General features: G+C 38.3%; 1 protein-coding gene and 1 pseudogene across 3 annotated transcripts in view; both read left to right on the top strand.

Annotated features, from left to right (window-relative positions):
* DNAH7 (dynein axonemal heavy chain 7) overlaps positions 1–22,923 on the top strand; it is a 258,907-nt gene that overhangs the window by 24,687 nt on the left and 211,297 nt on the right. For all 3 annotated transcript variants that reach the window (XM_070458472.1, XM_070458471.1, XM_070458473.1), the window contains 6 exons: positions 278–386; positions 1,102–1,249; positions 12,494–12,581; positions 14,029–14,209; positions 16,234–16,309; positions 18,093–18,218. In XM_070458472.1, the coding sequence (XP_070314573.1) occupies positions 278–386; positions 1,102–1,249; positions 12,494–12,581; positions 14,029–14,209; positions 16,234–16,309; positions 18,093–18,218 (728 nt within the window). The remainder of the gene's footprint in view (positions 1–277; positions 387–1,101; positions 1,250–12,493; positions 12,582–14,028; positions 14,210–16,233; positions 16,310–18,092; positions 18,219–22,923) is intronic.
* Positions 8,216–10,257, top strand: LOC110141816 (succinate dehydrogenase [ubiquinone] iron-sulfur subunit, mitochondrial-like; annotated as a pseudogene).

Raw genomic sequence — 22,923 nt, 5'->3', positions numbered from 1 at the left:
GACTTAGGTCATACCTGAATGGTCTAGAGGTTTTCCCTACTTTCTTCAGTTTAAGTCTGAATTTGGCAATAAGGAGTTCATGATCTGAGCCACAGTCAGCTCCCAGTCTTGTTTTTGTTGATTGTATAGAGTTACTCCAACTTTGGGTGCAAAGAATATAAGATGTCCTAATTCATTTGAGAAAATGTCTGTATTTATACATTCTTATGCATTTCATGAAAAAACACCTTCTTTCTACTCTTGTGTTGTTGATGCTATCTAAAATTTCGTATTTCAGGTGAGTACAAAGCCCCAGTGGCAGCAGGCGCCTCCATCGTTCCATTTGAATATAAAGCAGGATGAAGATGTTCCAGAGCAGTTTAGTGTTAAAAATGAACAGTCATATGGTAAGAACTCTAATATTCTGTCTTTATTTAAGGAAATTTCCTGGAGGGAAAAAAAAAATCACAACATGTAGTTAAAGCAGTGAAACTGTAAAGTTATAATTATGTTTATTTCAAGTGGAAAAATTTACCCCAAAAGTATTCCCTCAGAAGATACTTGATTTCACTTCTTCATTGTTTCAGACTGTTGCAAATGCTATAAAAGCTGATATTTTAGGAATTGCAATGTTTATAATAAAACTTTGATTAACTGTTTTCAGAATTTGCCTCTGTGTCAAAGACTATTGTTTTTTCTAAGGGAGAGTGTAATAGGTTGTAAACATTACTTCTAAATTATTCATATTAATATTTTTATGACTTATTAGATTGATAACATTAAATGTTAACATTTTTTCCTCATAGTTCTTTATTGCTGAAATAGTTTTACATTCTGTTTATAATAATTTTACGAAGGTTCTATGCAAAATAGTTGAAAATTTGAGTTTATTTGCATTTATCAAAATATAAAATTAGTCGAATAAAATAAAGGTTTCTATTATGATGACATCAAATGAGATTAGTTTAACTTCAAGAAAGGAAATGTGGTTACTTAAGAACTTAAAGAATGTTGCTTTTTCATTAAAAGATGGTTCAGTATTTTATTTTAACCACGTAAATATTTTGACTTACTTTTAAAGATGACTAATTTACACCTTTTTTAAAAAAAAAAATATTCAAGCTGAATACAAGGAACGCTTTGGGAAAAAGGGCAAGTTACTGGACCAGATTGATGATAGTCATGCTGGACCATCTACTTCCAGAGGAAAGAGCAAGTCTCCACATAAAGAACGAGAGAACTTCAGAAGCACTCTTGTTAATGTCATCATGTAAGTTCTGTGAATTAACCAGTGTGTGTTACCCTAGTTAGCGTCCTCGGAAGCTCTTTAATCTAATTTTAAGAATTCTGTGCATCTCCAAGGATTCCTGAAAGCCTTGTTGGAATGAGGTTAGGTTATAAATAATGAAAGATTGAGCTTAACTCTATTAAGGCGTCCCATTTTTAAATATCATGAGCTGAAAAGGTATGCTGATGAGAATGATAAGTTAAATTCTGTAATAGGTATACAAGAGAGGTTTACTCGAGCAAAATTTAGGACTATAGTCTGGGAGATATAGGTTCAGTGTGCATTTGAATTCATAGTCTTCTAGACTACAAAATGGGGGAGGCTTAAAAAGGTAAAAATCAAGAATTATATTTGGAACTGGCAAAAAAGAAGGATGCTTGTTCAGTAAGGATTGGTTGGGGTACAGAATAGTTACATAGTTACAAGGAATTGTAGCTGACAGCTGCTAGCAGATATTATTTTGAGCATAACTGGTGGTATCCTTGAGGTTGGTAACAGTTCAGAAAATACAGGTCCTCAGTTATGCTGGAATATGTCTGAAACCTCAGCCAGCTGGCTTAGTTTTAAATGCCTGAAACACAGTTACTCCATTTAGATTTTTAAATTCACTCTTCTCTTTAATGAAATTCAGTCTTCTCTTTAATGGTTAAAACAGATGTACAAGGCATGTTTGATAGGTCATAAGACAGGCTGTTAGAGTTAGCATGAACTTCAGGCCAAATCAAGTATAAGCCCGAATGACTTACCTGAACCTCAATATGTGAAAATTTCTTCCATTAGAGGTCAATATTAATACTTGATATTGGTTGAGAGAATGGGCTTTCTGGGTGTAGGTATGGTGGTTGGTGGAAGATTTAGGGCAGTTTTTTCCCCATCTTCTCTCTTCAGGTGGTGTGGTGAGTTCCCTGTAGTTGTAGATCTTTTTGTGCAGAGAAGGAAGGAACTGGGGTGAAATGATCAGCGGCATGGTTGGGGCCGGGCTTGCCCAGTCTGAAGTGCAGATCTGTTTCCGGAGTGCAGTGCAGATGCAAGTTACCAGTTCCTCTCTGCCTGTTGTTTTTTTCATTGCTTGGTGCTAGTTCTTCAGTAGCCCCTTTCTTTCAGTATGACTTTCAAGGTGCACACGTTGCCATTTGTGAACAGAGTTTAGTGACACATTACATTAAGTCACTCACAGGAGAGCCCCGTTTTCCTGTCCCCATGTGCCATCTTACTGGCTGGATAAGCATCTTGAGGGGAGGGCAGTGGTCCCTGTATGCTACAAAGGGAAGGCAGTTGTGTGGGCCCCTGTGCATTAGGGGCCTGGAGCAGGAGCCTCTGTGGAGTGGCTAGGAGTTGGCTTTCGCCAGGCCCCACTGGACATTACCAGCTTGGCCCACTTATACCACTTATTTTCAGGTGAGCTCTCTCAGACCACACAAACTGTAAAATCAACACTTCAAGCCATGGGTGGGTCAGCCTCTGGTTACAAATTCTTAGAAGCGACTCTTTCACTTCCCAGTGTCCTGGTCAAAACAGATGGTCTTTTTGAAACTATGTTCCTGTGTCTGTCATTTTTGGTCCTCCCCTGGTTGAAGATAGAGCCCATTTTGGGTTTTAGCTTTATACAGGGTTGTGAGTTTGAATTTGCCATTTAACTCTAGCCTACAAAATCATCTCCTCACCCACATATACATTAAAGTTCAAGGCTCTACCCCACAGGGCAGCCATAACCGCAGGGCTTGGGTGTTCTCTGCCTTATCATCCCATCTTTTTCCTCCTCCTGCTGCTGCTGCTAAGTCACGTCAGTCATGTCCAATTCTGTGCGACCCCATAGACGGCAGCCCAGAAGGCTCCTCTGACCCTGGGATTCTCCAGGCAAGAATACTGGAGTGGGTTGCCATTTCCTTCTCCAATGCATGAAAGTGAAAAGTGAAAGTCAAGTCCCTCGGTCATGTCCGACTCTTAGCGACCCCATGGACTGTAGCCCACCAGGCTCCTCTGTCCGTGGGATTCTCCAGGAAAGAGAACTGGAGTGGGTTTTTCCTCCTGAGTATTTCCTTGTTCCTTGAGAACTTGGCTATGCATTCAAAGGAACTTTGTGACATACTATTCAGTATTTATAGAATAGCATGGGGAGATTTTTCAGATTATCTTTTCTGCTGAGTTTTAAGAAACAGAAGTTTCTTTTTAATCATAAAACTCATGTCCATTGAGTAAGTAATGACATCCAACCATCTCATCCTCTGTTGCCCCCTTCTGCCCTCAATCTCTCCCAGCATCAGGGGCTTTTCCAATGAGTCAGTTCTTTGCATCAGGTGGCCAAAGTATCGAAGCTTCAGCATCAGTCCTTCCAATGAATATTCAGGATTGATTTCCTTTAGGATTGGCTGGTTGGATCTCCTTGCTGTCCAAGGGACTCAAGAGTCTTTTCCAATACCACAGTTCGAAAGCATCTATTCTTCAGTGCTCAGTCTTCTTTAGGGTCCAAATGTCAAATCTGTACATGACTATGGAAAAACCATAGCTTTTAGACAGTCCTTTGTCAGCAAAGTGATGTCTGTGCTTTTTAATATGCTGTCTAGGTTTGTCGTAGCTTTTCTTCCAAGGAGCAAGCGTCTTTTAATTTCATGGCTTCAGTCACCCTCTGCAGTCATTTTGGAGCCCAAGAAAATAAAGTCTGTCACTGTTTCCATTTTTCCCCCCATCTCTCTGCTATGAAGTGATGGGACCAGATGCCATGATCTTAGTTTTTTGAATGTTAGAGTTTTAAGCCAGCTTTTTCACTCTCCTCTTTCATCTTCATCAAGAGATTCTTTAGTTCCTCTTTGCTTTCTGCCATTAGGGTGGTGTCATCTGCTTATCTGAGGTTGTTGATATTTCTCCAGGCAATCTTGATTCCAGCTTGTGTTTCATCCAGCCTGGTGTTTCACATGATGTACTCTGCATATAAGTTAAATAAGTGGGGTGACAATACACAGCCTTGATGTACTCCTTTCCCAATTTGGAACCAGGTCTGTTGTTCCGTGTCCGGTTCTAACTGTTGCTTCTTGACCTTCCTATGGGTTTCTCAGGAGGCAGGTAAGGTGGACTAATTACAATTCAGTCTGAGTTTCTGGACTTCAGTAGCATGTTTAATCCCATTATTAGTTATTGGTATTCCTACATATGTAGGCTTAATTCTAACAGCTTATTTTGTATTTTCTATTTACTATATGTTGCCTTATTTAATCTTTTTTATTATTTCTATTGAATTGAATTTTCCATCTTCTTCCTTTATTCCTATTGTCTTAAAAGTTATAAAATGTATTTTTATTGTTGTAGTGGTTACCCTAGCATTTGAAACCTTGTGTTATGATTTATAGGGGGCTTCCCAAGTGGCTTTACATTGGTAAAGAATCCACCTGCTAATGCAGAAGATGCAGGTTTGATCCCTGAAGTTCCGGAAGATCCCCTGGAGGAGGAAACGGCAACCCACTCTAGTACACTTGCCTGGGAAATAATCCCATGGACAGAGGAACCTGGCAGGCTACAGTCCATGGGGTCACAAGACTCTGACACAACTGTACAACTGCATACACACATGCACACACACACATTGTAATTTATATTTTCTTAAGTTTAAAATGCATTTGATTCATTTTCTCACTGAATAATATGAAAGGACTTTGGAGTGCTTTAGCTTAGCTCTGAACTTTCATTTTTCATGTGATTGCTTATTTTATTTCTACCAATATTTCTAAAATATTTTAGTTTTACCAAGTCCTTAAATTCCCTATACTCTTTTTTTTCTAAAGTTAACACTTAGATTCAATAACATGTTTTCTAATTTTTTAGAAAATTGTCTTTGCATTCTGCTCTCACCTCTAGGTTCATTTTCCTTTTTGCTGAAGTCCATCCCTTAGTAGCTCTTCCAGTGAGAATCTGTAGAAAGTAAACCTAAGACTTCCATTTTATAAGGGTCTCTACTAATTTTGCCTTTCTCTTGAAATGATGAGTAAGCTGGCTGCAGAGTTAAAGGATAATAGTAATTTTCCCCTACAAATCTGGAAAACATTAGATTGAAAAATATTAATGAAAAATATTAACATTTTCCCCATTTGGTGGTGGTGGTTTAGTCGCTAAGTTGTGTCCGACTCTTGCACCCCATGAACAGTAGCCTGCCAGGAATTGAACCTGGGTCTCCTGCGTTGCAGACAGATTCTTTACCAACTGAGCTATGAGGGAAGCCTCCCCTAGCTTTATTGACAAAATTAAAGTGTATATATGATGTGATGACTTAATATACATTGTGAAAGAATTTCTGTAGTCAATTTAGCACATCTATCACCTGATATATCTTTTTTTGATAAGAATCCTTAAGTTTTACTCAGTTAGCAAATTTTATTTACACAACACAGTATTTTCTATATCCACATGATGGCATGTATTATTGTTGATGAGAAGCCTGTGTTGCTTTATTTTTTATTACTTTGCAATCTGTGTTTGTACAGTTCATCTTTCCCCTTTTTTCCCCCTGAATGTTATATTTTCATAGTCTTCTATATAGGCTTTAAAAAACACAGCTTTATTAAGATATAATTTATACACCATTAAATTCACCTGTATTAAATGTACATTGAATGAATTTTAGTAAATTTCTATTGTTGTACAACCTTCACCAAAATCCACTTTTAGAATACTTCTGTCATCCATAAATTCCCTTTTGCCCATTTCAATTAATCCTCTCTACCACTGGTTGCCCCAGGCAATCATTGATCTGCTTTCTATCTCTATAGTTTTATCTTTCCTAAAACTTCACATAAATGGAATTGTATAGTATGTATTTGAAACCCATCTTGTTTATTGTTTGGGGCCATTATAAATGATGCTGTTATGAGTTTTGCATGCAAGTCTTTTCATGGATGTATGTTTTCACTTCTGGGTAGATACCTAGTTGTAGAAACTCTGTGTTATGTGTTGATAGGAGGTGTATGTTTAAATTAAGACAATTCTAAATTTTCTTTTGCAAATCATCATACTATTTTACATTCCCATAAGAATGAATAAAGAAGTTTCTGATCTCTCCACAGTCTTGCCCATGCTTCGTCTTTGGTTTTGTCATTCCAGTAAATGTACTGTTTGTTGTATCTTATCATGGCTTTTAGTTGTATGCCTCTAATGACCAATAACGATGGACATCTCTTTTGTAGTTTTTTGGCACTCACATAATTTCTTTGGGGAATTGTCAATTTAAACCTTTATTTTTCAATTTTAAACTTTTTGCCCATTATTAAAAATCAGGTTGTTTGTCTGATTATTGCATTGTAAGAGTTTTTTATATATTTTCTATGGAAGTTCTTTATCAGATATATCCTTTGAAACTATTTTCTTCCAGTCTATGGCTTATCTTTTAATTTTCTTAGTGGAATTTTTAAAAGCAGGAAAAGTTTAAAGTTTTAAGCTTGCTTTATTGATTTTTAAAAAATAGTTCATTCTTTTAAAGTCATATCTAAGAACCTTTTCCTATCACAAGATTGTAAATATTATGTTTTCTTAGAAGGTTTAGGTTAACTCTGGTTTTAGTTTTGGCTGTCACATTTATATGTATGCTTTATTTCAGTGTCTATGTTGTAAGGTAAGGGTTAAGATTCTTTTATTTATTTATTTTTTTGCATATCAATATCCAAATGTTTCAGCCCCATTGGTTGAAAAGACAGTTTTCATTAAATTACCTTGGCACCTTTGTCAAAAATCATTTGACTATATATAGGTTTCTATTTCCCTTTAGCTATCTGTATTTACACTGCTATCATGTTGTCTTGATCTCTATGACTTTATATTAAGTTTTGAAATCAGGTAGTTTAGTTCCACAAAATTCTCTTTCAAAATTGTTTTGGCTGTTCTAGGCCTTTTGCATTTCCATGTATGTACACTATAACATCAGCTTGTCACCTTTTTTATAAAAAAGAAAAGCTTACTGAGATATAGTAGACATTGTATTGAATCTATAAATCAATTTTGAGAGAATTGCCATTTCAGTAATATTGAGCCTTCCAGTCCATGAACATGTTGTTTCCCTCTATTAAATTAGATTTTATTTAATTGCTCTCAATAGTGTCTTATATTTTTAATGTACAAATCTTAGACTTTAAAAAACTTATTCTTAAGTACTTATCTTTTTGATGTGATGAAGTTATTTAATTTCATTTTCTGGTTGTTCTTTGTCAGTATACAGAAAAATTGCTTATTAATTTTGTATCATGAGACCTTACTAGTTACTAGTTCTGGAGCTTTTTAAAAGATTCCTTAGAATTTCCTACATATGAATCATGTTCTCTGCAAATATAGATTTATTTCTTCATTTTCAGTATAGATATTTTTCTTTTCTTTCTCTTTCCATTTTGCTCTTGGTAGATCTTTCAGTACATTGTTCAATAAAACTCATGACAGTGAAATTTCAAATGTTATGGGAAAGCATTCAGTCATTCACATTTATGTAGCATGTTAAATGTAGATTTTTAAGATATTCTTTATTAGATTAAGGTAGTTTGTTGTGAGGTTTTGTCATGAGTGGGTGCTGGGTTTTTGTGAAATGCTTTTTTGATGTCCACTGTGATGATCATTTGATTTTTGTTATTTTTTAAATATGGCAGTTCAGTTCAGTCACTCTGTGACTCCACGCACTGCAGCATGCCAGACTTCCCTGTCCTTCACTCTCTCAGACTTTGCTCAAACCCATGTCCATTGAGTCAGTGATATCCAACCATCTCATTCTCTGTCGTCCCCTTCTCTTCCTGCCTTAAGTCTTTCCCAGCATCAGGGTCTTTTCCAATGAGTCAGCTCTTCACATGAGGTGACCAAAGTGTGGGACTTTCAGCTTCAGCATCAGCCCTTCCAATGAACACCCAGGACTGATCTCCTCTAGGATGGACTGGTTGGAGCTCCTTGAGTCCAAAGGACTCTCAAGAGTCTTCTCCAGGAGCCAAGATGGCGGCGGCGGTCGCTCTCTCCTTGAGGCGCAGCTTCCCGGCCGCAGCCCTCGGTGGGGCCCGCCTGCAGGCCCGCCGTGGGGCCAGACAGCTGCAGCCGCAGCACCACGAATCAAGAAATTTGCCCATCAATCGATGGGACCCAGACAAGACTGGAGACAAACCTCACATGCAGACTTATGAGATTGATTTGAATAACTGTGGTCCTATGGTGCTGGATGCTTTAATCAAGATTAAGAATGAAATTGATTCCACCTTGACCTTCAGAAGATCATGCAGAGAAGGCATCTGCGGCTCCTCTGCCATGAACATCAACGGAGGCAACACTCTGGCGTGTACCCACAGGATCGACACCAACCTCAACAGTTTCCACAATCTACCCTCTGCCACATATGTATGTGATAAAGGATCTCGTTCCTGATTTGAGCAACTTCTATGCTCAGTAGAAGTCCATCGAGCCTTAAAGAAGAAGAAGAGTTCCAGGGAGGCAAGGAGCAGTATCTGCCGCCCATAGAAGACCATGAGAAATTGGACGGGCTCTGAGAGTGTATTCTCTGCGCCTGCTGCGGTACCAGCCGCCCGAGCTGCCGGTGGAGCGGAGACAAGCGCCTGGGCCCCACGGTCCTCATGCAGGCCTGTCGCTGGATGGTCGACTCCGGAGACGACTTCACGAGGAGCACCTGGCCGAAGCAGCAGGACCCCTTCTCTCTGTACCGATGCCACGCCATCATGAATTGCACGCGGACCTGCCCTAAGGGACTGGATCCTGGGAAAACTGTTGCTGAAATCAAGAAGATGATGGCAACCTAAAGAGAAGCAAGCTTCTGCTCAACTTTGCTGTGCTCACCCTGACTGCAGCCGGCTCAGAATGCAGTTGACCTTCGAGTTCCTTCAGAGGTCGTGATTTCCCACAAATACAACATGTGCAATAAACAGTCTAAGAAATTAAAAAAAAAAAAAAAGTCTCTTCCAAAACCACAGTTCAAAAGCATCCATTCTTCGGTGCTCAGCCTTCGTTATGGTCCAACTCTCTCATCCATACATGACTACTGGAAAAACCATGACTTTGACTAAATGGACCTTTGTTGGCAGAGTAATGTCTCTGCTTTTAATATTCTGTCTAGGTTGGTCATAACTTTTCTCCCAAGGAACAAGCGTCTTTTAATTTCATGGCCGCCGTCACCATCTGCAGTGATTTTGGAGCCCCAAAATATAAAGTCTGACACTGTTTCCTTTACATTAATTGCTTTGTATGTGTTAAAAAAATCTTGCATTTATTTTAACTTCATCATTATTTATTTTTATGTAGCCCCTTTTATACATTTGTTAAGATTTTAAGGATTTTCAAGTCTACAAATGAATAATATGTTACTGTACTTATCTTGTGACGTCTTTGGCTTTGGTATCAGAGCACTACTGGCTTCCTAAAATGAGGTGGAAGTGTTTCCAACTACTCTTTTTTCCAAATGAATTTGTGTAGAATTGGTATTAGTTGTCCCTTACCTATTTGATAGAACTTATTAGTGAGACCATCTGGACTTGCACTTTTCTTTGTAAAAAGATTCTTACTTACTAGTTAGCTCACTTGATGTAGATCTCATCATATTTTCTACTTTTTCTTGAATCATGTTTAGTACTTTTTTGCCTTTTAGGAATATTTTCTTTTTATTTAAATTGCCTAATTTGCTGACATGAATCTGTTCAGATCACTCCCTTGTTCTTAGCCTTTGTGCTCATTTCCTCCCGTGGTACCTGTTGGCTGCAAGTTCAGACCTTTTCTGGGAGTCTCTGAGGCAGGTTTCAGTGTCTCCTGAATGAGTTAGTCTATGGTGTTTTAAATTTTTTCATCTATTCTCTGTCTTCTTTTCATGTTCCGGAAGTTTGTTGAAATAATTCCTCAACTGATGACCCTCTAGTTGCTTCACAATCATGGGCTAACATTACTACCATTTTCACAGAAAAACTTGAAAAAATAGATGTTTGTGTTACTATCTTGAACCAAAAATCTCTATTGATAAAGAGAAAAAAATATCAATTTAGTTCTTTCATTTTTGCAAAATAAAATACATTATATTTTCCCTTTAGCCAAGTAAAGTGTTTCTAGCATTGATTGACTTATTTCTGAAAGGGCTGTTGTTTTGATGGAAAGAGAGCATGGCAGTGTAGAAGCACCTATGGATAATCAAATCCTTGTTTTTGTATTTAATTAATGATGTGTAAAGGGGAAGATATTTAATCTCTTTGACATTGTTTCTTCATCTGCACAGTGGGAATAATTGTATCACTGTGCCCTGTAACAGTAGGTGTATGATTTAGAGATAATATATGTGGAACTATTTAGAGCCTGACTAGGTGATCAGTAAAGAGCTGCTATCACTGTTCCCAGTGAGTAGAATTTCTGCCTGTGGCCACAGAAAAGTAGAGTCATAGAGTGTTGGAGCTGAAAGGATCTTCATTCTGATGGCAAGAATTTCTGCAGCCTCTCTTGTTGCCCCAGCCTCCTATCTCCTCCCTCTCGCAACCTCGATGCATCCTTTTAGGTCCATGTTACTCTCACAGAGGATGAAGTTTGAGTGTCAGGATTCAGCAAATTAGATAAGCATTTCTGCCATGAAAAAGAAAAACAACCCAGTTATTAAGGTCGTATACTTTATAGTGGCAGAATCTGAGCCCATATGTCCTGATTCCTGAAGAACATGATGGTCAGTAGTATCTTTTTACTATGCAAACACCAAAATAATAAGGGGGTTTCTTTTGCAGTTAAAATAACCCTTCTCCTTCCATCCACAGAATATCTTGACGATCTCTTACCACTCCTTTCATACACTTATTTCCTCATTTGATAAACATTTAATACTTTGTCTTAAAAGACAAAAATCCTAAATCCTAAAGGATTTATGTTCTTTTAATTTAAATTGTCTAATTTGCTGGCATAAAACTGTTCAAATAACTTCCTTGTTCTTAGCCTTTGTATTCATTTCCTTCCTTGGTACCTGTTGACTGCGTCTAGACCTTTTTCAGGAGTCTTCTAGGCAGATTTCATTCCTAAATCTACTACATACTGAATTAAACTGAGACATGACCTGATACACTGCTTGAGACATTGCCTTGACTCTTTCCTCTGGTCCATTTAATTGAAAAGAGTAAGTGTAAAGCTCACAGAATAGTGGATTCCTGGTTTTTCAAAAGACAAAATAAGTCAGAAGATCCATTCTGGGTACCTACTTTGGTATGATATTTAAGACAGATATTCAATAAACTTCCGGTCTCCACTCACTGGACAGTTAGTGGGAAAAAGTATTTTATTACACTGTCACTAACCTGTATCCATCCCAGATGAAGTTGGGATCTGGAGCATGATACAATCAATGATAAAGAGGATAAGCTGTTTGAGAACACTTTATTTCTCTGAAGATGTGAACATTGGAGCCCCATGCTGCTGCTGCTAAGTCACGTCAGTCGTGTCCGACTCTGTGCGACCCCATAGACGCAGCCCACCAGGCTCCCCCGTCCCTGGGGTTCTCCAGGCAGGAACACTGGAGTGGGCTGCCATTTCCCTCTCCAATGTGTGAAAGTGAAAAGTGAAAGTGAAGTCGCTCAGTCATGTCTAACTCTTAGCGACCCCATGGACTGCAGCCCACCAGGCTCCCCCATCCATGGGATTTTCCAGGCAAGAGTACTGGAGTGGGGTGCCATTGCCTTCTCCATAGGAAGTCGCAAAATGTGGATCATATCTGGCACAGATTTTGAAGTAAATTATACCTAGAAACATTACAGTATTGTATGAACAGTCAATAATAAATACATAGGAGCATATGAACTTCTATGTCACTTGTTGCTAACTTTTAATGTAGCCCTAGAAATCTGAGAAATGGTCTTTGGAAGAAACTATACCCAAAATCTTTCCCATCTGTGCTTTTCTAAACCTCATTTATAAATAGTCATACATGTTTCAGGAATAATACAAGAACATTTCTATAAAATTTCAGGAGAGAGATGATTTTGGACCAGTGAAGAAGAATGAATAAAGCTTATCAAAAAGGATGTGGCCTCTGATTTAGATATTTCAAATCACTTCCAGTATACCTGGGTGTGTGTCTAAGAATAAAGAAAGTAATCTGGGAGGAATATGGTACCAAGTAAATGTTTTACTATTTTAAAAATGTTTAATAATGTATTTTTCTCATTTTTATGGACTACAGTCTGATAAATCTATTGATATATGTTCTAACTGACCTTTGTATACATTTGAATAGTGTGTTTGTCATTTTCTTAGGCAACAAGATGCTGCCGTAGGCTCAGTGACTCCTGATGAAAGCACACTTCCAAAAGTAACCACTTCTGCAATAGAGAAAGACATCTTGGTAACAGGATATTTCTTTGTCAGTATAATTTAAAGTAAAGGAAGCCCTTGAAGGTGCTTTTATGCTTTTGAGATTATTCTGCACTTCTTCCTTATGGAACTATGTGAATGTAGGAGTAAATATGAAGTTCTATAAAATTGCTCTGTTGGATGAATGGAGGAAATCGTACTCTCCTTTGTCTCCTAAGACCACTGAGTATCTCAAGTCTCCTTGCTCCTATGTTAAAGCTAGCCTCATCATGTATAGCTTGTCCATGTCTTTATTCTATGAGAAATTATCTTAGTTATGTAATTTACATTTCACAAACCATATCAGCTTACTTTAGAAAAAATAATTCTTCAAGGATTTCAAATATGAAATTTTTAAAAGGTAAATATCAAAGACTTTAACATTGCTAATTTGAAAGTACTTTGATATTTGAATTCTTTTCTAAGTGACTTGTAAAAGCTTGTAAAAATACATTGAAGTTAAATGTCTGTTATGAGAGAAATACTGTCACATCTTAAAATGAATTTCTCATGCACACATTTAACAACATTTGTAAAATTATGGTATGGACTACTAATAGGCCAATTGGAAATTTCATAAATCCTATGGTATAATATTTCTGAGATTAATGAATAGGGAATATTGATTCACTTACAGCTTTTAATATCTACTTCTGATTGTCAATAATACAAGGTTCTTAAAGCCATTTTCACACAATTCTACTTCCACATGGGTTCTGTTTAGTACATTACATATTTGGTAATCTAACTTCATGTTTTATAACTTAGTTATGAATTAAGACAAGAGCTTTGATTTTCCTGAAATAAAAATCATCTTTTTAATATAGGAGAGATCAAATAATACCAGGGCTTCCCAGGTGGCACAGTGATAAAAAACCTGCCTGCCATGCAGGGGACACAAGGAAAGTGGGTTGGATCCCTGGGTCGGGAAGATCCCCGGGAGTAGAAAATGGCAACCTGCTCCAGTATTCTTACCTGGAGAATCCCATGAACAGAGAAGCCTGGCAGGTTACAGTCCATGGGATCCTGAAGAGTTGGATTCAACTGAATGAATAAACATAGCACACACAAATAATGGCAATACGAATTGCAGAAGATAATTTTTTATAATTTGTAAATTCTTTGTTCTAAAACTTTAATGTTGCTCAGTAGTTTTATTTTTGATAAATACTTCTCTTATTATAGTACTGCAGTGAAATGCTAGTTGCTCAGTCATGTCTGACTCTTTGCGACCCCAGGGACTATAGCCCACCAGACTCCTCTATCCATGGGGTTCTCCAGCAAGAGTGGGTGGACATTCCCTTCTCCAGGGGATCTTCCCAACCCAGGGAATGAACCCAGGTCTCCTGCATTGCTGGCAGATTCTTTACCATCTGAACCACTAGGGAAACCCATTGTAGTACTAAACCCATCTCCATTTCTGTCTCTCTTTTCTATAGAGATATTACTATTATATCCACCATGGAATTGATACAGACCATGTAGCACCAATGGAAGATTCTTGGCTGGAGCATGTATTGAATTTAGTCCCCCAGCATCTGAAAGTCCTCACTAACAGCATACTTGCATTGTCTGATGAAATGAGAGAAGATTATCTTCTTAGTGTAAAAAAATCCATAGGTAAATCAGTGTTTCTCTTTGCTTTATGATTTGAAAGTGTCATATTAAAGATAAATTTTTAAAAGTTTGAAGTTAACATCTATCCTTGAAGCTATTATATTTATTATGCTGTTTATTGTTTTGCTGTTATATTGCTTCAGGTCTCAGGCAAATTTCATTAATAAAATGTAGCAAAAAAATTTCAAAACAGTCTTTCTATTTGTAGGGGTATATCCCCTCAACAAAGAACATAACTGAAAATTTTAATGTTACTTGGTATTAATATTACTGATATCATAAAATAGAGTGCCATCAATTACAAAATTATTGCAGTGGATCAGAGATTAGCAAACTACAGCTCACAGGCCCAATTTGGCCCACTTCCTGTTTTTGTAAATAAAGTTTTGCTGAAACACAGCTACACACATTCATTTGCATGTTGTCTATAGCTGCTTTTGTGCTGTAAGAGACTGAGTAGTTGTGATAGAGATCTTGTGGCTCACAAGTTGAAAATACTAGCAATCTAACCCTTTATATAAGTTTCCTGACTCGTGGTGTAAACCAATAGACTCTAAGACTGACTAATAGTCAGCATCATTTAAAAAAGGCTCATTTCTGCACCCATATGAATTAAAACCTCTGGAGGCAGGTCTTTCATATCTATGCTTTTTTTTAAAAAAAGGTTCTCTAGTTGTTTGTGGTAGTAAGCCTGATATGACTGACTCTGTGTCAGAGTGGGAGAAATCATATTGCTTTGAAATGGTCTGGGAACCCTTCAGGGAGGAGACCATTCATTGCATTTAAGACTGCTGTTGAGTGTCTCGGTCATGTAAAGAGCCAAATTCTTGCCCCTAAAGAGTTCATAATGTAATAAGAGGGATGGACAGGTTACTAAATGATGAAGCAGAGTAGCAAGTACAGTGAGGAGAGGAAATCGAGAACATGCTTCAAGGGAGAAGAGGTCATGTCTGACTTGTTAGGAAGGACTCGGGGGCACCTGAACGGAGTCATGAAGGATGAACATGTACTAGGAAATGTGCATGGGCTAGGAAACAGTGGAAATGGTAGTAGGCAAAAGTGAAAGGCTCTTCCGGGCTTGCAAGCCCTTTTGAATCAATAAAAGGGTGCATTTCAGGAAGAGGACAGAATAGTAAGGGCCTTACAAAAGGCAACTTCTTAAAAGCATTTGAGGGTAAAGGAGAGTCACTGAAAGATTTTAAGCAGAGGGGTAATAACATATTTGCATTTTAGAAAGAGCATCTTAAAGAAAAGTAGTAAGAATAGAATTAACTGAATTAAGGACCACAGAAGCAGAGGGAGCTCACTTTACTGACTCCTTAACAAGATAGTTCTATGCTCTTAAGCAATTTAAAAGAGAGCAGAGCAATATTTATATTTCCTCAGTGAAGGGAAACTGCTGCTCTGTATTGTTGACTTTCAGTAAGACTACTTTCAGTGGTACATAGCTCAAAAGGAAAATGTAATATTAAAAGCAGTGATGTATTGAACAGTCTTTTGGATTCTGTGGGAGAGGGAGAGGGTGGGATGATATGGGAGAATGGCATTGAAACATGTAAATTATCATATGTGAAACGAATCTCCAGTCCAGTTTTGATGCGTGATACAGGGTGCTCGGGGCTGGTGCACTGGGATGACCCAGAGGGATGGGATGGGGAGGGAGGTGGGAGGTGGGGTTCAGAATGGGGAACACATGTACACCCATGGCGGATTCAAGTCAATGTGTGGCAAGACCAATACAATGTTGTAAAGTAAAATAAATAAATAAATATTTTTTAAAAAGCAGTAATTTTCAAATGAAAGAATGGGACATCATTAAGAAGGAGTACATACATTCTCAAAGACACAGACATCATAGATTTTCTCATAAAAATTTTAAAAATCTCTTGTGTTCATAAATACACAAATTGCTCATTATTTTAAAAAGCTTAATGTAAACAATTTTAAAGGAGTTAGTTTTGCAGTTGTTTGGGAAATACTGTAATTACTATAAGATAGTTGATTGGAACTTTCCAATTTCCTTTTAGTTGATTTTGTCTTGAAAGATCCTAGAGAAAAGGATGATGACAAAAAGGTAGAAGAACTTCCACCCCATCGTGCTGAGTAAGCAATCAATTTTCTCTAAGTATATTGACTTTGTGATCATCTCTGTTGTGTGGATATCTTTATACACTGGTTATATTTTCTCATATTTATGTTTATAATTTGTGTACTTCATTTATACAAGTGATTGTACTATCTTTATGCATTTAAGCCCTAATATGTTATGTTTGGGCTTCCCAAGTGGCTCAGTGGTAAAGAATCTGCCTACCAATGTAGGAGACAGGGATTCCGTCCCTGGGTCGTGAAGATCCCATGGAGGAGGAAATGGCCACCCACTCCCGTGTTCTTGCCTGAAAAATCCTATGGACAGAGGAACCTGGCAGGCCATAGTTCATGGGGTTGTAAGGAGTCAGACACGACTAAACACAACACACTATGTTTGCAAATTATTGGATAAGTGGATAGGCAAGCAGGCGTACTGACGGATGAATGCCTATGTGGTTAAAATAAAAGTATGCTGGTGAAAGAACTTGATACAGATCTTTGTATTTCCACAGCTCCTAGCATGGGCTTCAGATATGATGCAGACATGAAAGCTTGATGGCAGTTTGAATGCCTCAAAACACATTGGGAACATTACAGAAAATGTGCAACTATAAAACATATATCATTTTATTACATGGATTAAACTATAGAATGCATAATACGAAAATTCACTTGCTATATATTTTCCCTAAAATAATTAACATTTAGGAATATATCTCTTAAATAGTTTGAATAGAACTTATGTGATTAAGTAACCACTTCAATTTTGCTTTGTTTCTTTTATATCATTTAAAATTGCCCCAAATCGTTTATCTTAACAACTAAAAAAAGAGTCAATATATTTTCTATGGAGAATATTTTTCTCCCAGGTATAGACAAAAACTATCCTTTGTAATTATAAAGGTAGTATGGCCACAAATGACAAACTGAATTAGACTTACTATATATTACAACAAGACTAAATGTTTAAAATTAATGAGTAAAAAAAAAATTACAGGCATAAAATATAAATGTTTAAATACACTCTGAAAGATGAAGATGGCCCATCTTTAATATATAAAAGATGAGTATTCAAGTTGGAGGAGTTACAAAATATTATTGTTAAACCCTCTATCATTTGTGTCTGACTCTTTACGACTCCATGAACTATAGATAGCCTGTCAAGCTCCTCTGTCTATAGAATTGTCTAAGCAAGAATACTGGAGTGGGTTGTCATTTCCTTCTCCAGGGGGTCTTCCCAGCCCGGTGGTTGGACCCTGGTCTCTTGCATTGCAGGCAGATTCTTTACCATCTAGCTATCAGTTACAGAATACATGTCTTTAAATAGAATGTTAATGTTCCTGATTTTGTAATGACCTTTAAGTCAGAAGTGAAATTTAAGGAGATTTTCAGGCTAGACTATATTCTTATAATGTTTTAAAAACCATAGGGGTATAAAATGTTTAAACGTTTCCTTTTAAAAAAATCTTTGAAGATGTACATAAAACATAGCTAGCTATTCTTTTCTGCTTAATTACTGTTAGTTATTTGTGAACTCCATCATATTAAGCATTTAGAGGAAAAAATGTCCTTATATGATAAAAATTCAAATCTAATTTTATATGTGTTAGAAAGTATACTAAACCATAATAAGTATGACTTTTATATACTTTAAAACATAATTACATAACATGTTTTATTATTACCATGAGGGATAATTTAAATTAAACTCAAAAAAGTATTACTCAAAAAGCATTTTAAATATTATAATATTTTTTTACTTTTAAAGAATCTAATGAAATATTTTCTCTGTTTTCAGGATGGAAATTCTTCCAAAGCCTTGGAGGAAATCATTTTTAGCTGCAAGCAGTTATATTCGGGATCACTTGAATGCAATGAACCCTACAATGTTGTTGGTGCTAGATTTGTGGCACAGTACTTTTAAGTAAGTATTTCTGGTCTTATTGAAATTTTTTTTGTTGTTTGTTTTTTAAGAGAGATAAAAACTATTCTGTCTTATTTCATTTACTATTTTAACTATGAATTTTAAACTTTTGGCAAATTTAACCTAAGTATTAAGCATGGTTGTAAATAACATAGAATTACATAGAGTAATAAGTGAGCATCACCATCATCTCTAATCCAGTTCTCCCTTCCCCACCCCCCACCCAATTACCACATTTATTTTAAGAGGTAGTCATAGTTAAAGGACTGAATTGCCAGGCCTTGTTTTAAATCCCATGGAACATTAGCTGCTACAGTAATCTGTATTGTTCAGAGACCTAGGAATTACTGCCCATGTGACTGGCATGAGGTGAAGCTTCTGGGCAACTGTTGGAGTTTATACATCTCCGTGTGGGTGATGTCATGGTGTTAACACTGGTGGGCACTGAGGTGCTAAAGGTCTTGGCCCTCGGGCTGAGGACAGTTTCCCTCACAGTTTAGAAGCTCAAGCTTCGTATTCTTCCCTTGTGCCATCCCTTCTGAGGCACTGGGGGGCATCCTAGCAATAGGCACACGTGGGCATATGTATTTATAAAATATGCAAAAGTAATATAGTTTTATATTATTTTTCTCAAAGAAGACCCCTCAAAACCTGGGTGGATCTCTGTCTAGAGGACACGGCCCCCAGGTCTCCAGGGTGGTCCGAGAACCTTGTCTCACCCTCCCAGCCAAAGCCGCCAGAGTTTACTTGCAGTCTGCTCTCCAGGGTCTCTTGGTTCTTAATAGCAGGTGTTGTTACGAGGGCACAGTAATGAGCACGTTGTCTCGCCTCCCGCAGACCAGCGAAGGGAGAGCCGAGAGCTCGGCGCGCTGCTAAGTGCAGCTCCCGCTTCTGTCCGGGAAGCCCCCGGACATGCACTGGGCGGGCCTCGCGGGCCAGCTTCTCTGAATTCCTTCCGAAGCGGGGCTCCTTAGCACACAGGAGCACCTGACCCTAACCGGGAAGCCGAGGCACCCAGAATCACCCCAGCTCTGCCGCCCTCTCCTCAGAGGCGCCCCAGTGCCCACCTGTGAGATGGACGTGGGTTTGCGGGGTCTGAGGCCCCTCCTCACCGTCCCTCTGTTCCTCTTTCCCTTTCTTCCTTTGTTTAACAGATTTAATTTAATCTCTTTGTACAGGTACATATGTAATTATACATGACCACACAAATGTGATATACACTTTTTAAGTGCAGTGCTCTTTTTCTTTACTTTACCTGACTTCACCAACCTGGACTTTCTTTTCCTCATGGCTTCCCTTCTTTCCACCGACCCAGCGAAAGACGTGATAAGCATTAGTGGGGTATCGTCTCATTTTTTGCTCTGGGCTTGTAGCCAAATGTATATGTGTGGCCACACACATGTATACACATACAGAGCATAAAACTGGCTTTTGTCAATGAGACTACTTAACTGCTAGAAATGATGTCCTTTCAGCTTCCTGTTGTGTGCTGTGGATTTATTTGTCTTTTTGAATTTGTCCTGTAGGGATAGGAAGGGGCCATCTCCCTGCCCCGTGCTTTTCTCATTCCTTTCTTTTGGGTACCAGTACTCAGGTATCTCTCCTGGACAAGGCCTGTGATCTGGTTTTGTATGCAATGATAAGATCATACAATATAGTATATTGCTTTCACAAAGGGTGTGTATATGCAGCAGTACATTTTCAAAACACTACCACAGTGTGGTTTTTGTTCTGTTTTAAAATACCGGGTCACAGATGGAGCTGCCAGGACACTGGAGGTTGAGCACCATTGCCTGCTGTTGTCCATAAAGGGCTAGACTTTGTCTGTTACATGGTGTCAGGAGGCAAGAGACGAAATCAAAGGAAGAAAGGGAAGAAGTAAAAACAAGTAAAAGCTGAGATGAGAAAGCAGTAAACGGTATGTGTGTGCAGAATGAGTGTTCAGGGCTTAGTGGCAGAGACGTTGCTGTCGCGGCTGGAGCAGGGACAGTGGGAGAGGAGCCCTGTGACCTGTGGGTGGGAGCGGGCCCTGCTGAGTCCTGCGCTGCCTCTGGGGGGGTGCGTCGTGGCCACTGTGTGAGAACAGTGAGTGGGCTGGGCCGTCAGAGTGCTGCTCCTCCGAACAGAAGCCAGCACTGGACACGCAGGGCGTCCTCACTCTCAGTCTGCCCTGAATCTCAACAGGTCCTGAAAAAATAGGCCATCTCCGTGTGACCCGTCTGGTGCCTCAGAGTAAAGAATCTGCCTGCAATGCAGGAGACTGGGTTTGATCGCTGGGTTGGGAAGATCCCCTGGCAAAGGGAATGGCTACCCACTCAGTGGGAGAAACGAGTGACTAAGCATACACGCTCTGCGTCGCCATGAGTTAGGGGCGAGTTGGGAATGGTGATGCAGATCATCGGAATGACTCTAGAATGCCTGAATGTGGGACCCCAAAGGGATGCTCTCTAGATGAAAATGTGCAAATTCATGTCATTCAGTATTTAGGCTTATAAAACCCACTTAATGTCAAAAATGGTATTTATAATGTAGTAAAAAACCTACATAGCACCCAGGTATTTTTGCTTGAAAAATGGTGTATGTAGGGGGACACACATATATACAGTATATATATTAGTATAGAAATTATCATAGAAACTACAGTAGAAATCAGAGGATATCAAAGAAAAGATAAAGTGGATTTTTTAAATTTTGGTTTGACCAAGGTGAGTCCAATAAAATATTACTAGAACACCATGGATTAATTTACTGTACAGTACTCAGAGAGGATACAACTTGATTACCCTTTAAATTAAGGGTGCTTAAAAAAAGTGCTTAAACTAACTCACAATAAGAGAAATGCAAAGAGATTGAAATAAAAACTACATTGAGATATCATTCTATTTTCCATTGGATTGACAAAATTGCAATATATTAACATCATGCATTGTTAGTGAAGTTTGGAGAAATGGGCACCCTTTTGAGGGGAATCTGGTCATATCTATCAAAATTATGAATTCATTTACACTTGAATCCAGTGATCTCATTTCTGGGAAATTAGCTTACAGATAAAACCTGAAAAATATAGCAAGTAATAGAGATTCAGGGTTCTTTATTGTGCCAGGTGTTAAGAGGCTAAGCCTGGAAATGGCCGAGTCACCTTTGATAGCAGACTGGTTCGGTGAATGATGGTACAGTCACAGAATATTCCAATACAGCTATGAAATTCAAATGAGGACAGCATCAGTGTGCTGTGGCAGGGTCTCCCGGATGTTTTAGTAAGTGAAGAAAGCAAGTGCAGAGCACTGCCTAGAGTGTGCTACTTTGAATGCAACAAAGGAGGATAACTGGCAAGAGCAGACCATGTTTCTAAATTCATGGAGCAAGCAAGAAATGTGAGTACTTGGAGTGTCATTGACGAGGCAACTTGGGCCCAGTGAGAAGTGAGATTAGCTTTGAGAACCAGAAATCAAAGTCAGAGACTGACTTGATGTTAAGTGCAGAGTGTTGGGCCAAGACTGCTGAAGACCCTTCTGCCTGAAATCAGTGATGGATCCCAGGATCAAGGTAGGTTTCAGACTGTGATGAGCATCAAGTGGCAGGTGTGAGGATGGGAGGGACCCATGACTGACTGCTGAGTCTCCAAAAATTGACATCTGCTTGCTTGCAGCAGCTAAAGAATAGGAAGAGTTCAGAGAAGAACCTGATGTTCAGTCTGGGTGATTTGGGACTGTTATTTGTTGAGTATCTTTTTTTTTCCTGACTCTGTAGTCTTACACCAGTGATTAAAGCTATTGTTCTACTCCTAGATTGTTTTAGGAATTGTCCTGAGAAAGTAGGACCAATGTCTGGTAGTATTTTTCCCGTCTTCTTAACATTTCAGCCTTCTGACCAAATAGGGGACGTTATCAGGGATTTCATGGGAAAAGTTCTATAAAACTTTTGTAAAAGCCTGTCAGTCTCAAAACAGAAAAGATGGGTGCCCTGTGCTTAGAATTGTCTCTAAATCAAACACCAAGGAAGTTCAGGGAAAATTGGTCTGGTTGCTCAGTGGTACAGTGGATTCCAGGGCTCCTGCCCTAGCAACTGCCCTTATTCGGGGCTGCTTCACGTGGCATGCACCTGCACCCTGATTTATAGCTGCAGCTTTAAAGCAGAAAGTCACATTGAACATGTTGAGCTAGGAGCCTAAAGAGAGCAGATTATGTTTAGTTTGTGCTGTCATGCTACATTTTAGAAATATTTTATGTAAAACTTTGCTTTGCACTGCTCAGTTGTCCAGAATAATGCATTACCAGTGATTCTTCAGCAACGGCTATACCGACTTGGTGCATAATATATCACTGATGTCATGTTCTGAACTCATTATAACCTAGGAGATGGACTTCCACTTGTGAAAGGAGTCCAAATAGATGTGAAACGTGTTTTATTTACTAACCAGCATTTTATATTGGTCTTTAAGCAAAAATTAAATGTAATGTTTTAATAGTGTTTACTACCTTTCAGATAACATAGAAAACATTTGATCATGTGGAAATTGAAAAGCAATTTCTTTAGGAAAGTAATCTGTAGTTAAGTTGAGGTGAATAACAATGATACTAATAGGTACTATTGCTCTTTAATGTGCTAGAGAAAATTCTCGAGTGAAGCATGTTTGTAACAAGGATCATAGTGTTGTATTCAGAACTGAAAACTATTGGCTGAAGTAAATACAGTTTTCTGAAAA

The sequence above is a fragment of the Odocoileus virginianus genome, chromosome 30, assembly GCF_023699985.2.
Source record: "Odocoileus virginianus isolate 20LAN1187 ecotype Illinois chromosome 30, Ovbor_1.2, whole genome shotgun sequence".
NCBI lineage: Eukaryota > Metazoa > Chordata > Mammalia > Artiodactyla > Cervidae > Odocoileus > Odocoileus virginianus.
The sequence above is the reverse complement of the archived record's forward strand: the minus strand, read 5'-3'. Positions and strand labels throughout refer to the sequence as shown.